The sequence below is a fragment of the Dipodomys merriami genome, unplaced genomic scaffold (genome assembly GCF_024711535.1).
Source record: "Dipodomys merriami isolate MVZ:Mamm:240054 unplaced genomic scaffold, mDipMer1.0.p SCAF_26, whole genome shotgun sequence".
In the NCBI taxonomy this organism is placed as follows: domain Eukaryota; kingdom Metazoa; phylum Chordata; class Mammalia; order Rodentia; family Heteromyidae; genus Dipodomys; species Dipodomys merriami.
In genome coordinates this window covers 7,712,555-7,728,246 of record NW_027204048.1, presented here as the reverse complement: position 1 = coordinate 7,728,246, position 15,692 = coordinate 7,712,555, and the positions used below count along the sequence as shown (strand labels likewise).

The window sequence follows — 15,692 nt, the reverse complement described above, 5'->3', positions numbered from 1 at the left end:
TGAGGAAAATGCTGGTTAAAATGCCTTTTCTCTACATTATGGGATTTGTAGATTTTTTTTGTCAGTTGTAGGGCTAGAACTTTGGGCTTGGGCACTGTCCCTCAGCTCTTCAGCTCAATGCAAGTGCTGCATCGCTTGAGCTACAGCACTACTTCTGGTTTTCTGGTGGTTTATTGGAGGTAAGAGTCTTACATACTTTCCTACCCAGGCTGGCTTAAAACCGAGATCCTCAGATCTCAGCCTCCGGAGTAGCTAGGATTCTGGGTGAGTCAGTAGCGCCTGGCTGATTTGTAGATTTTTACATTGTGACATCTCCACATTCTCTTAGCTTCTCATTTATGTAGTAATCATTGGGCTTCCAGAGGTTTTATTTAAAAATCAGACCTATTCCAAGTATCACAACTTATTCTAAGAAGTTTATACACAGTAGCTGATCACTGACTCATACTTGGTACCTGAACTGGATTAGAGAGTTATCGGGCATAGTTTAGGCTGGTGATACATGTACTTAACCATCTTCTAGCCTCCCCAGTATCATTTCAACACATAGGAAATATGATTGACCAATTAAATAACCCACATTTTGTACCTTCCAGATTTTGCCTATTTTTTGTGGTTCTATTCCTTCATTTAATTTATGCATATGCTCATATAGCATTGTTGAATTATTATTTCTTAGAAAGTCACTAGCAATACATGTAACAGAAGAGTCTTTGAAGGGCCCTGAGTGCAGGGATCTGAGTCCTGTGCTGAGACGCAGGCATTCCTCCAGAGCAGGAGGAGAGAGGCCCCATCGTAAGGGTCGCACCTTGTGACCCCTGACGTGTCACTATATTTTGGTCAGTTTTTCCAGTTTTTCCAGTTGTCTAAATGAAAAATCTGGTTATTTTAGAGATAGCAATGGCTTGGTGTTATTTTACACAGAATCAAATGCTCCTAGAATTTACTTTTGAAATCTGTCTCAGAGGTTCTTCTAGAGGTCCAGTTTGATGTCTGAGATTTGGTGTCAGATACACTGTTTGCAAGAGAACCCCAATTCAATATAATTTTAACTTTTCACACCTTGAAACATGAACAAGCTTTCAATTTTCAACATTAACATTAAATTGTTATTAATTAAAAGTTCATTCATATATCTCCTATAAAGTATAGCTGATGAAATCTGCAAAATTGAAATCAAAAGAACAGTCTGTGATATTCATCTTTATTTTCTTTCTTAATGTCCTTCCCTACAAGTTATAATTCATTGAGATCTCCATCCCCCAAACAATCAGTAAAATCTATTCACAGTAAATATTGTGAGGGTTTAATTCTAATTCATTCTACATTTTGCTTTTTTTGGTTGTCTTTTTGTTTCCACAGTCTTGCTACTTAAGGGACTGTGAAGGATTTCAGATACTACTGCCTCCCAACTGTAGGTGACATCAGTCATGAACACTGAGTGCAGGTGTGGTGACAAGGGACATGATCTTGCCAGAGGTATGTAATTGACTAGGAAGTAACAGAGATGACTTATGTCTCTCTGCTCTTCCTCACAAGTGCTTGTCTAAGTATTAATTTCCACACAGAAAGACTACTCTCTCTACATCTCACATTCTGAAACCATGGGTTGTAAAGTCACTCATATCCCATACACCCTGTACACATTGGAGGCACTCGACACACTGCTGTGGTTTCTACTTTGTTTTCAATTTACCAAGAGTGAAATTTCAGAATGATGTGATTTAATATAAACAGATATGATTGAACCATTAGTTTCTACACTGTAGTTCTCAGCCTTCCTAATACTGAGTAATTGATATTTTTGCTCAACTCATCGATTTACTATCTGTTAGTAGATGAGGAATTTGTCTAATGTTTTCCATGCAGTTAATAACTGAGTATTTTAGGGATTATCTTATGAAAAGGGATCATATTTATTTCCCACTTCCTTACCATAAATTTATGGTTTAGGCTTTAGGAAAATAAGTAATTAAAAAAGTATACAATTAAAAACCAGTATTTACTAGATCCAGGGGAGAACCCTAAGGTTACAATTCCTCAGTAGGACAAATTCATGGACAAACAAAATAAACACCAGGCAAAAATACTCTAAAGTTAGGGGTAGTGGGATAAAATGAAAGAAGTAAACAAATGAAGAGAGGCAAGGAGGGCATAAGGCAGTCATAAAATTCAGTGCACAACTTAGAGAATTTGGATAAGAAATGGTGTTGAGAGGGGATGATGGAGAACAATGAAAGGGGTGACATAAACAATAATATTTAGCTTTGCTTTAAAGATACTAAATAGGACCTCTATTTTCAATGTGCACATTGCCAAATAGCACACAATATGAAATCCACTGTTTCTTAATCAAGGAATTGTTTTGTAAAACTTGGGAGAGGTTTGATGATTTGGCTATTTCTCTTTGTGCATCTCACAACATGGTTACACAGATATCTCCATAGTAAGCTGACTGATTTTCTTTGAGGTGGGAGGTCTGTTCCTAGAGTGGTATGAATGGATTTTATATGAAGTCTAATTTTGGTTTTTGAGAAAACTCTAAACTAATTTCAATAGATTCGTTTACCTTCCCACCAACAGTAAATAAGAATTCTGTTCCCTCTGCATCCTCACTAGCATTTGTTATATTTCTTGTGTGCGTGCGTGTGTGTGTGTGTGTGTGTGTGTGTGTGTGTGTGTGTGTGTGTGTGTGTGTGTGTGTGTGTGTGTGTGTGTGTGTGTGTGTGTGTGTGTGCTGACTCTGGGGCTTGAAATCAGGGTTTAGGAATTGTCCCTGAGATTCATTGCTGAGGATAGTCTTCTGGCACTTAAGCCAGAGTACCACTTCCAGCTTTTTAAATCTCTCATGGACTTTTCTGCCCCAGCTGGCTTCAAACCATGATCCTAAGATCTCATCCTTATGAGTAGCTAGGATTACAGGCTTGAGCCACTGGTGCCCAGCCCTGAGTTGTTTTCTTGATGATAACCATTCTTGTTGTGGATTTGATTTGTATTTCCTTTATGCCTAAAAATATTGAACAATTGTTCATGTATTTGCCATCTTATTTTGAAAACAGATAAGGAAAATATTCACTACTTGGTCATTAAGAAAAATGATGTAGTTTGCTAAAAATTGTATAGCCCTGGAGATCTTCATATTGGGTGAAATAGGCCATTCCCACAAAGACATATATCACATTGTTTTCTCTCATTTTTAGGAACTAGGAGAAAACAACCAAACTACCAAGGCCAATGATATAAAACGTGGATTACAGTGGAGTGTTGTGTATTTATGTGTGTGTGTATGTGTGTGTGTGTGTATGTGTGTGTGTAAATGCATTAACATTTGTTGAAATGACATGGGCAATTTAATGTTTATGAAAACCTTGAAACATTAGATATTTACTCTTAAATCACTTATGTTTGATGCAAATCTTGACAGTAACCTTTCTTATATATATTTTTAGAATCATAAATCACGATAGTGTTCCTATCTTTTCTTCAGCACCCAGTATGGGTCTGATATGAAGCAAAAAAATCACAACAAAGAAAAACACAAATTTCCTTAAACATGTGTGCCTTGTGTTCTGAATTTATTTTGCCTTGCAAATGGTTTTATGCCTAAAAGGGGCAAGTGATGTTTTTTTTTTCATGTCATGTAATTTTATTTAATTATAAAGGTGATGCACAGAGGGTTTATAGTTACAAATATCAGATAAAGGGTACATTTCCTTTGGACAATTGTTTTTCCCGTCCATACCCACTTACAAGTTGTAAAGTTCATTTTCAGCATACAGTGATCTATTTTTAAGCCAGTGTTGTTTCTATTTAAACAAAGGTTCCTGCAGATATATTAAGGCTGTTACTAGGACAAAGGTAACAAGATTCCAGTAGAATGTGCCCATGGGCTCTTCAATATTGATATAACTGATTGAATATCAAAGCTTGTCTGAAATGATAGTAGCTTTTGGAAGGAGATACAACACAACAGAACAAGCTTGGGCAGATGTCGATGTGGAGTCATGTGATGGAAGGGGAACATCCTCTACATTCCTTCCCCAGCATCAGATGGTCCATGTTAAAAAAAACCCCACACATTCTCAGTGTTGTCACCAACCTTCAGAAAGGAAGGTATAATTTTTTCAATACCAGCTGTTCATATATCCTGAGATTATAAAGTTGTATCTATACCAGACCCTAGTCAACATACCTTTTTTTAATAAGGTGGATCAGCAGAGATCATTGTACTGTCACTGCTTAATTCAAAATGGTATGTGGATTTATGTGAAAACCACGTGTTGCAGAAATGTACCTACCTGCACTGGGCCTAGGCTCTCTGTGCAGTTTCTGGTGTACACTGCCTGAGTCCATAGAAGAAACAACTCAAACTTGTTTCTTGTAACACATTCCTAGTTTCAAGATTCAGCTTATAGAGCTTTAAAGAATATGCAGGTACATTGCTGGGCACATGGGGCTCCTGCCTGCAAACCAACTCACTCCTGAGTCTGAGATCAAAATCTTGTCCCCCAAAGTGGCTCAGGTCAGGACAAGGCCAACATTCCATACTTTCTCTCAAACCAACTACACTATTCTCCATCCATGATTAGGATTCTATATTCCAGCAAAAGGAACAACAAAAGGCTTTAGGATCTAGTTCCAAAAGTCTCAGTAAACCAGTAGCTAGTCAACTGCCAACATTCTGGAGAACAGGCTGATTGGCTTCTATGCTTTCTGGAATTCAATACAACCCAAACCAGTGACCCAACAGCACAAAGGATCACTAGCCATGAATGGAAGCATGGCCTTCCCTACAGACCCCTATCATCCAGTGGCTGAGACAGCTTCTGTGAAGATTCCCAGAGAAGTGGTAATGGCAGATATAAGACAAACATAGGCTTTGTTAGTCAACATTCTGTTCTAGGTGAATAGCCCGCAAGTACAACAGATAATGTTCCAACTGAACCAAGTTCATTAGTTTGAGGAACATCCCAGAAATCTGTCTTCCCAGGCTTCCTCATCCTGACAACCCCAAAACTTGTACTGATGAAATAACAGGATAGGGAAGAGGGTGGATCGAAGCTGAGTCTTCAGTGGCATTATGTCATTTGCCCATCCCTTCTAGAAGCTTCTTTGAGGAAGACCACAGACTGCCCATCCTTACACCAGCCGAAGGCACAAAGAGAAGTCAGTACATCTCATGACACACAAAGACTGTATTTGAGGGGGAGACAGAGATTGTACTCATTCACAAAAAGCAGATTTGCTTGGCACGAACTGGAGTTAGTCCTCACAAAAATGAGCCTCACAAGGAAGTACATGATAAGCATAATATGCATGACTGCCTAACCCACCCTGGGGACATTGCCCTGGGCAATGGATGTGCTGCCCTGGGACATTTGTCTCCCTTGGACTATGCTGGCAGCCATGGCTGAGTAGAGACGCAGGCTTTCTGGGAAGCAAGTCTGTCCCAGCGTTGTTACGGTTTGAGAGACTTCTGTCATGGAGAGGACGGCTATGGCCAGTGGGGCCGGTTTGGGGAAAAGAGACCCTGCTGGTCTTCATTTGGCCTCCTTCTTGGTAAGGAGGAGCCATGTAGGAGTGGGAATGTCTATCTGTGAAGGCTTGAAATTCTTTGTGGAAAGTTTTGTTGGAGGCAGAAGGCCTACGGTGAATTTCTTCTTCTAGGATTTGCTCAATGGTGTTCTTGAGTGTCTGGGCTTCAGGCCCTCCACTGTCTTGGATTCTGCTTGTTGTTAAGTCTTGGTTCTTGCTATTGGCTGACTGGAGTTTTGAATTTGGCAGTGAGTCTGCCTGACTATTCTCTTTTGAATTAAAAATGGACATAAAAAACTTCTTTATTCGGTTTCCAAACTGACTCTCCGGGGGATGCTGTGCTCTCTCTGACACAGGTATGGAGTTCCTCCTCACAGTTCTTGTTTTCCTGACCTGGGCAGGAGAGTTCAGCTTGCAGCCTTGTGAGGGCCTCAGTCCTGCAGGCTTTGCCTTCTGTGTTGTAGCTTTGGGCCTCTCACAGCTCTGTGTCTCATTATGCCCATGAAACATTTTGCTGTACCATGGCTGCTGGAGTTTAGATGTCTTAGGTTCTTGCTGCTTGGTGATTTGCTCTCCCTTTGGCAAGGGAGAGCGTCGCTCATAGAAAGTGGATATGCTGCTTCCAGAAAGGTTCTCTGAGCTAGTTAGAGAACTCTGAGAAGCAAACATGTCATCAGCAATCAGCATATTGGGGGCACCACCTTGCAGGAATGCGTCAGCATTGAAATCCTGCAGGATATCATCAAAAGGGGTGCTTTCGCTTGTACTAGTTGACCCTGCGAGTTCTTTAAGGCATGAATCAAGTGGGTAGTTGGAAATTGAGATTCTGGAGGGTAATGGTGTTTCAGTGGTCCTCAGTAATTCTTGGATGGACACACTGTGGCAGACGTTTTCTTTCTCTTGTGTTGCAGACATGCCCATTTCTGGGCTATTTGTTGTTTCTAAACTGCTTCCTTCTGATCCTGGCACAATGTTATGGTGCCACTTTCTTCCTAGTAAGATACAAGATGGAGTCTCAGAAAGCAGTCTACCTTCCTTTCCACTAGGAGAGACCTCCAAAGGACCACAGTGATGATTATACTGTGTTCCCCTCGGGGTTTCAGGTTGTGAAGGTGGTTGAGAAGGTTGTAAGGCATGGCCTTCAGTTTTTTCTCTTTCTTTGCTCTTTTGTTCTTTGGGAAGGGCTTCTCTCTGGTATGCACCCTCCTTCACGGTGTGATAGGCCTTGAAGTTACTACAGGCCATGTAGGGTGACGCTCCCTGTGAAGTTGGTAAAGGGGGAGCCTTTTTCAGAGTAAGGATGTTTATCGGTTTGAGAATTTTTAGGCATAAGCCCCACTGGTGCTTTGCCCAAAGCTTCTTGATATGCACATCTAGCAGCTGTCGAGTGTCAGCATCAATGTGGGAAACCTCCTGGGAGGAGCTCTTGCAGGTTTCCCTGGTATTTAAGGGTGGTTCTCCGCCAGTGTTCTTGCTAAAGTTGGAGTTATCACGTGCGGGCAAGGCGTGATCTGTCTTACCCCGGTAATGACTAACATGCATAGGGACCTTGTCGCTACTGATCTGCTCCCATTTAGTGATGAGATGGGCTATTGGGGTTTCTCCTAGATAGTTCTTATTTGAATGAGTTGGGGGAAAATATCCTGAATCACTAGTCGGTTTCTTCATGCCGCTTTCTAATTTTTTCTGTGTTTTGGCCTCTAGAAAATCCCCTGAGCAGCTTTCTGCATCCCTGTCTAGAGTTCTCACTACTCTTCTCATAGAGAATTGCAGATCCGTTCTAGAGTTCTTCCATCCTTGGGGTACTGGACACTCTGGGGTTGTTTTCTGAATGTTCTGGTAACAATTATCTACAGATGTAGAGTTTTGTAAAAATGCATGTTTGTGGTCTGTCTCTGTTCCTATGCAATTCTTAGGTGACAGCTGGATCTTGCGATTTGTTTTACATACGTGCTGTAGGCTCCTCTCTTGGAGGTGATGTTCCAGCTTTTTCCTCATGTCAACGCTAATAAAATCACTGGATTCATTGCTAAAGCCTGTCTGGTTCCAGGTGTCCTGATCTTGACTAAAAGTTTTGTAAGACTGTTTGACCACAGAGGGTAAAATTCTATGACATTCTAGGTGTTTCTTCTTGAGATGATGGTCTAATTGTTGAACAACAGGTGGGATAGTACAGGACCTCACTGGAGGTGAAGGACAGGATTGTATTGGTGTACAGAACGTGTCATGGGCATAGTTCTGGATCTCAGCCACTGGGGAAGGCTGAGGCCACGATAAGGTTGGAGTGAAGGGTTGTGATTTGACCAAATGGTGCTGTAAAGGCTGTGGTAGAAAGTACGGTGGAGGTACTTTAGCTTGGACTTGTCCTGGAACTAAGTGCAAGAAACTATTGAATAAAACAAAGGGTAAGTCTAGTGGATGACCAGACATTTGGACAGGAGCCACCAGGGACTCGCTGTGCAGGAAGGGAAGGCCCCAGAACAGTTGGCAGCATTTCTGCAAGACCATGGGGAAGAACAGCTCCTGAGAATCAGGAAGCTGCTGTGGTTTTCCCTCGGTGTTCCAGAAGGGCTGAGGGACGGCAGTGTCTTGTGCACTGCTCAGTGACATCATCATGTTCCCCTGAGAATCCAGAGGGTGTTCTTTCTCCTGAAAAGCTGATTTCAGCTTTTCTCTCTTACTATTCACTCTGTCTGGCAAATCCAGATGATCAGAGTTGAGGGCTGGGATAGGAGAAGGCACCCGAGAGCTGTTGGTTGGAGAGCTCTGTGGGGTGGTTTCTGGAGGGACTTCCCTGATGTCACATGGGGGAAGACCCGAGTTTGAGTCGTGCCTGGGTGGAGTGCAGGCCACAGGTGGAGGAAAATGAGAACAGGGAAAAGACTGTTCTCCTAGAGCAATCGACGGCTCCGGAGGCTGAGACACACTCTGGGATGAGTGTGACTCAACAGAAACTGAGGAGCCCATGTGGACTGGTGACAAGGTACAGGCCAGAGGCTGCAAGCCCTGGGGAGAAGGAGGTCGGGAAGCCTTCAGGGACACAGTGCTGGAGAAAGTGTCCTCCTCAGAGTCCCTCGGTGACGGGTGGGCTGTAGCAGATTCTGAGTTGAAAACTTCACCTAAGGCATCTCCTTTTAAGAAACGCTGAAAGCTTCCAGTGTCATCGAGTTTCCCTAGGGCGCTGTAGGAAACAGGAGACAAACTTCATTCAGCAACAGACAGGCCCAGTATGGGCATGGGTAATTACCTGCTGTCCATGGCACCCACACAACCACACCCTGTCATTTACACAGCCCTTACATTTCTACATCCTGTGGCTTCAACCACATCCCAGGCCAACCTGAAGTCTCCCTCAACCCCAAGACAATTCCATTCCCTGGGGTAGAAATGCAGGCACAGGGACATGTGGAAAACCTTACCTACTCAGAAGGGAAGCTAAGTCATTCATCTCCTCAAGCTCTTCCCGAATCTCTCTGCAAACTAGAAATAGACGGTGGTTAGGGCAGATAAGGCAGGGCCTCTGGAACCTACAGGAGGCTGAAGGAAACATATCTCTATTAAAGAATATGGAAGATCACATTGGATCCCAGATCTGTATTCATGGCTGCAAGATGGCTACCAGTGCTAAGAGGGCATATAGAGGGTTAGTGCTGCTTTATTTACAAGGGACCACCAGCCGTGCAAACCTCCACAAACTGCACAACCTTTTGGGGGACTGGGAGAAAGGACGTCTCATTGCTAATACAGTTTTTAGGGAATTGAATTGGGCCACATGTGGGCTTGAAGTTCACAGCTCCTCATCAAGTCAGTGGTACCTCACAGCCCCTTAGCCCCTCCCCCTGTGTGACACACCTCCACATCATCAGTGTGACCTCTCAGCCTCTGAGCCCCTCCCCCTGTGTGACACACCTCCACATCATCAGTGTGACCTCACAGCCTCTTAGCCCCTCCCCCTGTGTGACACACCTCCACATCATCAGCGTGACCTCACAGACTCTCGGCCCCTCCCCCGTGTGACACACCTCCACATCCTCAGTGTTACCTCACAACCTCCCAGCCCCTCCCATTTCTTATGATGCATATCACATCTTCATTCCACGCAGAGAACCTGAGAAGCGTCTCCAGTTCTGGTTTCTTTCCCAGGACTCTCCTGCTAAGGTTTTACACACTGAAATACTTGGTGGCCTGGCTCTTGTTGACAGAGACCTAGATCAAATCCCCTTGGGAGAAAGTGCAGAGCCTACCTTTCAGAGCAGCACGTTTCTTCCTGCACTTGATCTGGCCTCTTTTCTCCACAGGATACTGAGAGATGAGAAAAACGTGACTTAGACCTCTTTACTCTTTTCCTTTCCCTAGACAAGTTGAGATATTTGGTGTTTCTGGATAAAATGATGTCTTCACCTGTGTCCCTGCATTTCCTTTCTTCACAGTGTGGCTGCTAATTACTTCTGTTTTTCTTTCTTTTTGGGGGGCAGGGTCCGGTTCATGGGGCTTGAACTCTGAGCCTGGGCATTGCCCCTCAGCTCTTCAGCTCAAGGCTAGCACTCTACCACTTGAGCCACAGCACCACTTCCGGCTTTTTGCTTTTTGCTTATGTGGTGTAAGGAATCGAACCCAGGGCCTCACCCATGCAAGGCAAGCGCTCTATCACTGAGCCACCTTCACAGCCCATTTCTGTTTTTCTTATATGAGATAGACAACCAAGATCACCTCAGTGCTTTTTCTGTTCTCAGGACCAAGACCCTGGTTTCCAGGTGCCTCTCAGCTTCCAGGTTGGCTTTTCCTTCCTGAGTCCAAAGGTGACCTTAGCCTCTGATGGGAGGTTGACATGGGCTTTGAACCGCCCTCTAATCAGCCTAACACTGGGGAGAGTGAGGTTTTCAGGCACCTGCTGTGACATAGGATTGAGGTTCAAGTCCTCAGCTCTCAGGACCTCAGTCCTCGGTTGCTGAGTTTCAGGGTTTGAATTAACCCTGGTACTTGCTGCACTCCACACAGCTGTTCTGAGAGCTCAGAATACTACCTTATGCTGCTGACATTGTGCCCTGTGCTGATAGTACCTAGGAGAAGATGGCTCTCTTCTTTTCTGGAATTTCCCCTCTAGAAGCTTTGTTACTTGTTTTTGAGAAGTGCAAACATCAGTAAACTAAAGAACCATTAAAAAATTATGAGTGGATGTACACGGGAGTTGCTATTTCACAAAGTGGTATAACTGTTAATTCTTTCCCCAGTGTGTCCCTTCCCTCCCCCCCACTCAGCCCTTTCTTTCTTACTGTGATAGATTATATATTGGATTCTTGTCTACATATCCCCCTATTCTCTGTTGACTACCCCCCTTTCCCTTTGACCCCTCCCAACCCTGTCAAGAACACATTTCCGATTTTTCTATTTTACTGAACTTGGATTTTTGGCTTTCTAATGAATTCCACTTTAAGATCTCCGTTGACTCTACCATATCTCAATACATTTGTGTACACATGTGTAACATCCACCGTATTTGTTGAGTATATAAGCTAAATCTGCCTTCCACATATCAAGGAAAACATGGATCCTTTGTCTCTCTGGGACTGACTTAAATCACTTAATTTTCCTAAGTCTTCTATTCCTTTACAAATGCTACAGTATCACTGTAACTGATCAGTAAAATTCCAATGTGTGTGTGTGTCTCTAACTATCTATCTATATCTATCTACCTACTTACCTACCTACCTACCTATTTTTGGGTTGTCTACCCTTAGGGATCTTACCTGAGTCAGTTTGTTCTTTCTCTCAGGTGTTGGTGAGGATGGATTTTCCTTGAAGCAGGGAAGTAGCAGTAGCAGGAGGTAGAGCCCCACGCCACCCACAATGGCAAGGATCATATCCATTGCAAAGGTGGCGAGTTCAGGGCTCAGCCATGGAATAGCAACGCTTTTCAGTGACAAGAGAGGATTCTCCATCATCTGAATCGCACTATTGCTCTTGAGCAACTGAGCTCTGGGAGTTTCTTTGGCAATATATAGTAAATGAAGGCCTACATCACAAAGGCCTGGTTTTCTACTAAGTCACAAAGGGGAAAGAGTGATGAGTCACAAAGCCCTACCACTGCTGCTAGCTCAGCAAGTCCTTCATTCTTGGGCCCTCTAGATTCCTATCTCCAAATTTACCTGCTCAACCTATCAGAGGCATTCTTCCATCCATTTCCTGTGCCTTTCCCCTTGAACTCAGATATTACCTGTTTCTTTGGAGATCACTGCTTACAGTCCATATCATTAACAGTTTTGAAAATTTAGACTTTACTCTGCAATTTGTGTATTTCACTTTGCTTTGTAGTCTGCAGCTCCCAACTCTCCCGTGTTACTGAAAATTCAGTTCCCTGAATTCAATGTCAATTCAATGTCAGTGAGATTAGTGTCTTATTGTAAAGGAAATAAAGATATATTAATTTGCAGGCAAAATGAGACATACTTGAGCTATTGTCTGAGAAAGAAGAGCAGTCCTTGTGGGTAGGGGAAAAAAGAGGCTTTTATGGACACACCCAGGAGCATGGACTTCCTGATGGATTTAAATGCTGAGGCATGAAGGTCCAGCCTAATGGTGTTCTTGGGCCTGCTTATTTCCAACTGTGTTAACCAGCAGTCTCCAGAGATGTAGTCATCATCCTAAATGTTCCTTCAATACCTTGGAAAGCAAGATAAGGAGAGGAGTGTGATGACCTTGACTCAAGGTATGAGAACCATCCCGAATTTCCTCTTCTAGGGCATGGCAAGTAGGTGTGTGGGTGGGGCGATAGGAGAGTGAGAAAGAAGAGAAAAATGCTGCCTTTGAAAAACTCAAGTAATTGGAAACATCCTGGTCAAATCATGAACTAAATCCTCACATGTAAACATATTCAGATGTCAGGTCCTTTTACATTTTCCTCACTCCTAATTTTACTCACCAATTTCTTTCAAAAGAGTTATTGTCGATGTCTAGCTGCTTCCTGCTGAAATGGAATAATGGCCTAGGATGACTTGGTCTCTCATCTGTAATCCCAGCTAAGCAGGAGACAGAAGTAGAGGACTGGAGTCCAAAGCTGCTCTGAGGAACACTATCACAATGATAACTGAAAAAGATCTGAAAAATAACTAAAGCGCCATAAAAATAATGGGACCCTAACTCTGCCTAATGTGGTCCTGAGTTCAAATGATACTATTGCCAAACAAAACAACCTAAATAAAAATCTAGCAAGGAACTAGGGCTCCATGTTCTTCCAGTTACTGCCAACCTCAACTTTCTCTTTTGTGTGGTTTTTCATGTGTGCTGATCTTGGGATTGAACCCAGGGCAGAAGCCTCTTCCTGAGCTTTTTGCTGAAGGCTAACAGTGTAACACTTGAGCCACAGCTCCACTTGCGTCTGCTTGCTTTATAACAGCTATCCTAGTGGATGTAAAGTGGTGAGACCCTGTGGTTTGGCCTTTTCCTAAATACTAGTGATGTTTCATGAGGCTGTATATCTACTGTGGAAAAATTCCAGTTGATGTCCTGTGCCATATTCAAATTAGGTTTATTTTTAATTCATTATTCTGTGCCAAATCTAGGGCTTGAAGTCAGGTTCTGGGTGCTGTCCTTTGTGTTTTTGTGCTCAAGGGTAGGGTAGTGCTCCACACAGCTCCACTCTTGGCTCTTGGGGGCGGGGGATGGAGAGAGGTATCTGTGTGATAAATTGGAGATAAAAGTCTTACATGCGGGCTGGGAAGGTGGCTCAGTGTTAGAGCGCTTGCCTTGCATGCCTGAGGCTCTGAGTTCGATTCCTCAGCACCACATAAGCAAAAAGAAAAAAGCCGAAGTAGCGCTGTGGCTCAAGTGGTAGAGCACTAGCCTTGAGCTGAAGAGCTGAGGGAGAGTGCCCAGGCCCTGAGTTCAGGCCCCACGACCGGACCCCCCTCCCCCCCAAAAAAAGTCTTACATGCTTTGCTGCCTAGGCTGGCTTCAATCTTTGATCCTAAGATCTCTGCTTTTGAGTAGCTAGGATTACAGACATGAGCTAGTGGTGCCCAGCAATTCATAGTTTTTTAGTCATTTAGTGTAGAACTCTCATTCCCAGCTGGAATAGACATAGTAAAGTGCTAACCCTAGACAAGCTTTTGTTCTATGTAATTATTTCCTTAAAGCCACAGTCGTTTATTCTGTCCTAACCTCTCATTTTGAATGAATATGCAAGTTTAAAGGGAGTGCTCACTATTTTGCACTGTATGCAGATATCACTCAGCTCATAACTCACTTCCTTAGTCCGAAGCATATTGAACCGTTGAAGAGGAGGTATGGACTGGACCCAGTGTGTGAGCACAGTTGAGTCTCTAAGGGCTTCTGGCCAGGCTCAACCTGGCCAATGTGCGGGGTTTATGTCTGGTCTGCACTTCCTCGCGGACACCAGCAGGGGCGCTCGCGGCACCAAGTGGCTATAGTGTCCCTAGGAGCATCTGGGTTGGAGGCTCAGCAGGCTCCAGGGCACAGAGCCTTGTGCTGGAGGGTTGCGGTGGGGTTTACAGGTTGAAGCTTATTTTTGGTGTGCTCTGGCTTCTTGAAACACACAAGAGAAGAGAGCAGCAAGGAGGCGTTAGCACCAAGCGGAGGACTGGAGTGATGGCCAGTGGAGGACACTCAGACGCGGACTCGGCCCTACCACCCTGTTCAGGACGCTCTTGAATCTTTCTATGCAGACCTGGAACCCAGGAGTGGCGGGATACACTCGTGAGTGCAGAAAATCGTTTAAAACCTGTATCAGAAACTGAGAAAACGCCATTGCATTATTATAAACTTTTATGAAAACCGTGGCTGGCCTGCTTCTGAAAATGAAGCTAGCACGAGGTGGTTTATAGTTGATTTGCCCTCCTAAGTCCGGAAGATGAAAGTACGTTTGACTCTGGGAGCCCAGGTGTCTTGCAGTCCCCAAGAAAGCTCTCGTTGTGGTAAGGTTAGCAGGAGCATGTTGAGAGAGGAGAGAACAGGATGGGATTGCTGGACAGGAAGGTCAAGCCAGTGTCTTCACTGGTGTTTTGGTGTGGATAAATCTTCCAGGGACTTTGTTACAAAAAGAAATCACTGGCCCTGGCCCAGGTGGCTTGGTCCTGCATTAGCATCATCGGTGTCTGGAGTTGGCACTCCACCCAGTAAGCAGACCAGAGAGGTGCAGGGCTGCCAGGTGGACACAGCCTGCTCAGACACAGAGAACAGACAGGTAAAGGGAAGCACCACCATCTGAGACTTTCTTACTTTTTTTTGGGTGGGGGGTCCCGTCGTGGGGCCTGAACTCTGGGCCTGGGCACTGTCCCTCAGCTCTTCAGCTCAAGGCTAGCGCTCTACTACTTGAGCCACAGGGCCACTTCTGGCTTTTTTTTGCTTATGTGTTGCTGAGGAATCGAACCCAGGGCCTCAGGCATACTGCTACCACTGAACCACCTTCCCAGCCCCGAGAGTTTCTTTCTTAAATTCTTTTTAAAACTAAGATTAATGATTTGACTTTTAAAATGTTTACTGTATTATTGAGGTGATATGTAGAGTGTTTACAGTTACACAAGTCAGGTAAAAAGTATTCCTTTTTGGTCAATGTATCCCTCTCTCTGTCTGTCCTAGTTTTTCCCTCCCATCCCCACTCAGTGTTCTATAGTTCATTTTCATCATAATGTCCAGTGAGAATCTTGCAGCATTTGCTCATCCATTGCCTTGTGACTCTTATCTCCATTTAACTAGCAAAAAATTCCCAAAGTGTAGGTATGGCTTAAATAGTAGAGCACCAGACTTGAGTGGATAAAACATGAGCATGAGGCTGAGTTCAAGCTCCCAAAGAAACAAAAAACAAACAAAATTAAAACATCTTCCTAGAGTATATTGACATGGCTCAACTTTATACAACGTTATATCTCTATAAATAATTTCTCTGATTTTTAGCTATTAAGGTCCACTGGTTATTAGCAACTTAAACTCCCTCCCCCTTTAAAAAGTAATGTAAAAGCATAACTTCTTTCAATATCACTTTCCTTTAGTTGGAATTATCGTGCTGAATTTGTCAGATCAATGTGGCCTGGACAACTTTGATTCTTATTCCTCGACTGTTGATTTGTTAAACCATGCTAGTCTCTGTGTGGAGCACACAGCTGTACTGGGGTGAGAGTCACATGTGCATAGACAGTGATGTA

At 43.7% G+C, this 15,692-nt stretch overlaps 1 protein-coding gene across 1 annotated transcript; it reads right to left on the bottom strand.

Annotated features, from left to right (window-relative positions):
• Window positions 1–5,177: 5,177 nt before the first annotated feature.
• On the bottom strand, window positions 5,178–11,482 carry LOC138836933 (spermatogenesis-associated protein 31A3-like). Its single transcript, XM_070035636.1, has 4 exons — window positions 11,283–11,482; window positions 9,780–9,837; window positions 8,955–9,015; window positions 5,178–8,716 (listed from the first exon to the last, which is right to left on the bottom strand). The coding sequence occupies exons 1-4, from the start codon at window positions 11,475–11,477 to the stop codon at window positions 5,263–5,265; spliced, it is 3,768 nt and encodes a 1,255-aa protein (XP_069891737.1). The 5' UTR covers window positions 11,478–11,482; the 3' UTR covers window positions 5,178–5,262.
• Between the last annotated feature and the right edge of the window lie 4,210 nt (window positions 11,483–15,692).

What these genes read in the sequence shown, in the direction of transcription:
- LOC138836933 (XM_070035636.1), bottom strand. Translation starts at nt 11,477, where the DNA reads ATGATGGAGAATCCTCTCTTGTCACTGAAAAGCGTTGCTATTCCATGG. An exon ending in GAAACGTGCTGCTCTGAAAG is followed by an intron (nt 9,016 to 9,779) that starts GTAGGCTCTGCA and finishes GTCTATTTCTAG; the next exon opens with TTTGCAGAGAGATTCGGGAA. An exon ending in TTAGCTTCCCTTCTGAGTAG is followed by an intron (nt 8,717 to 8,954) that starts GTAAGGTTTTCC and finishes TGTTTCCTACAG; the next exon opens with CGCCCTAGGGAAACTCGATG.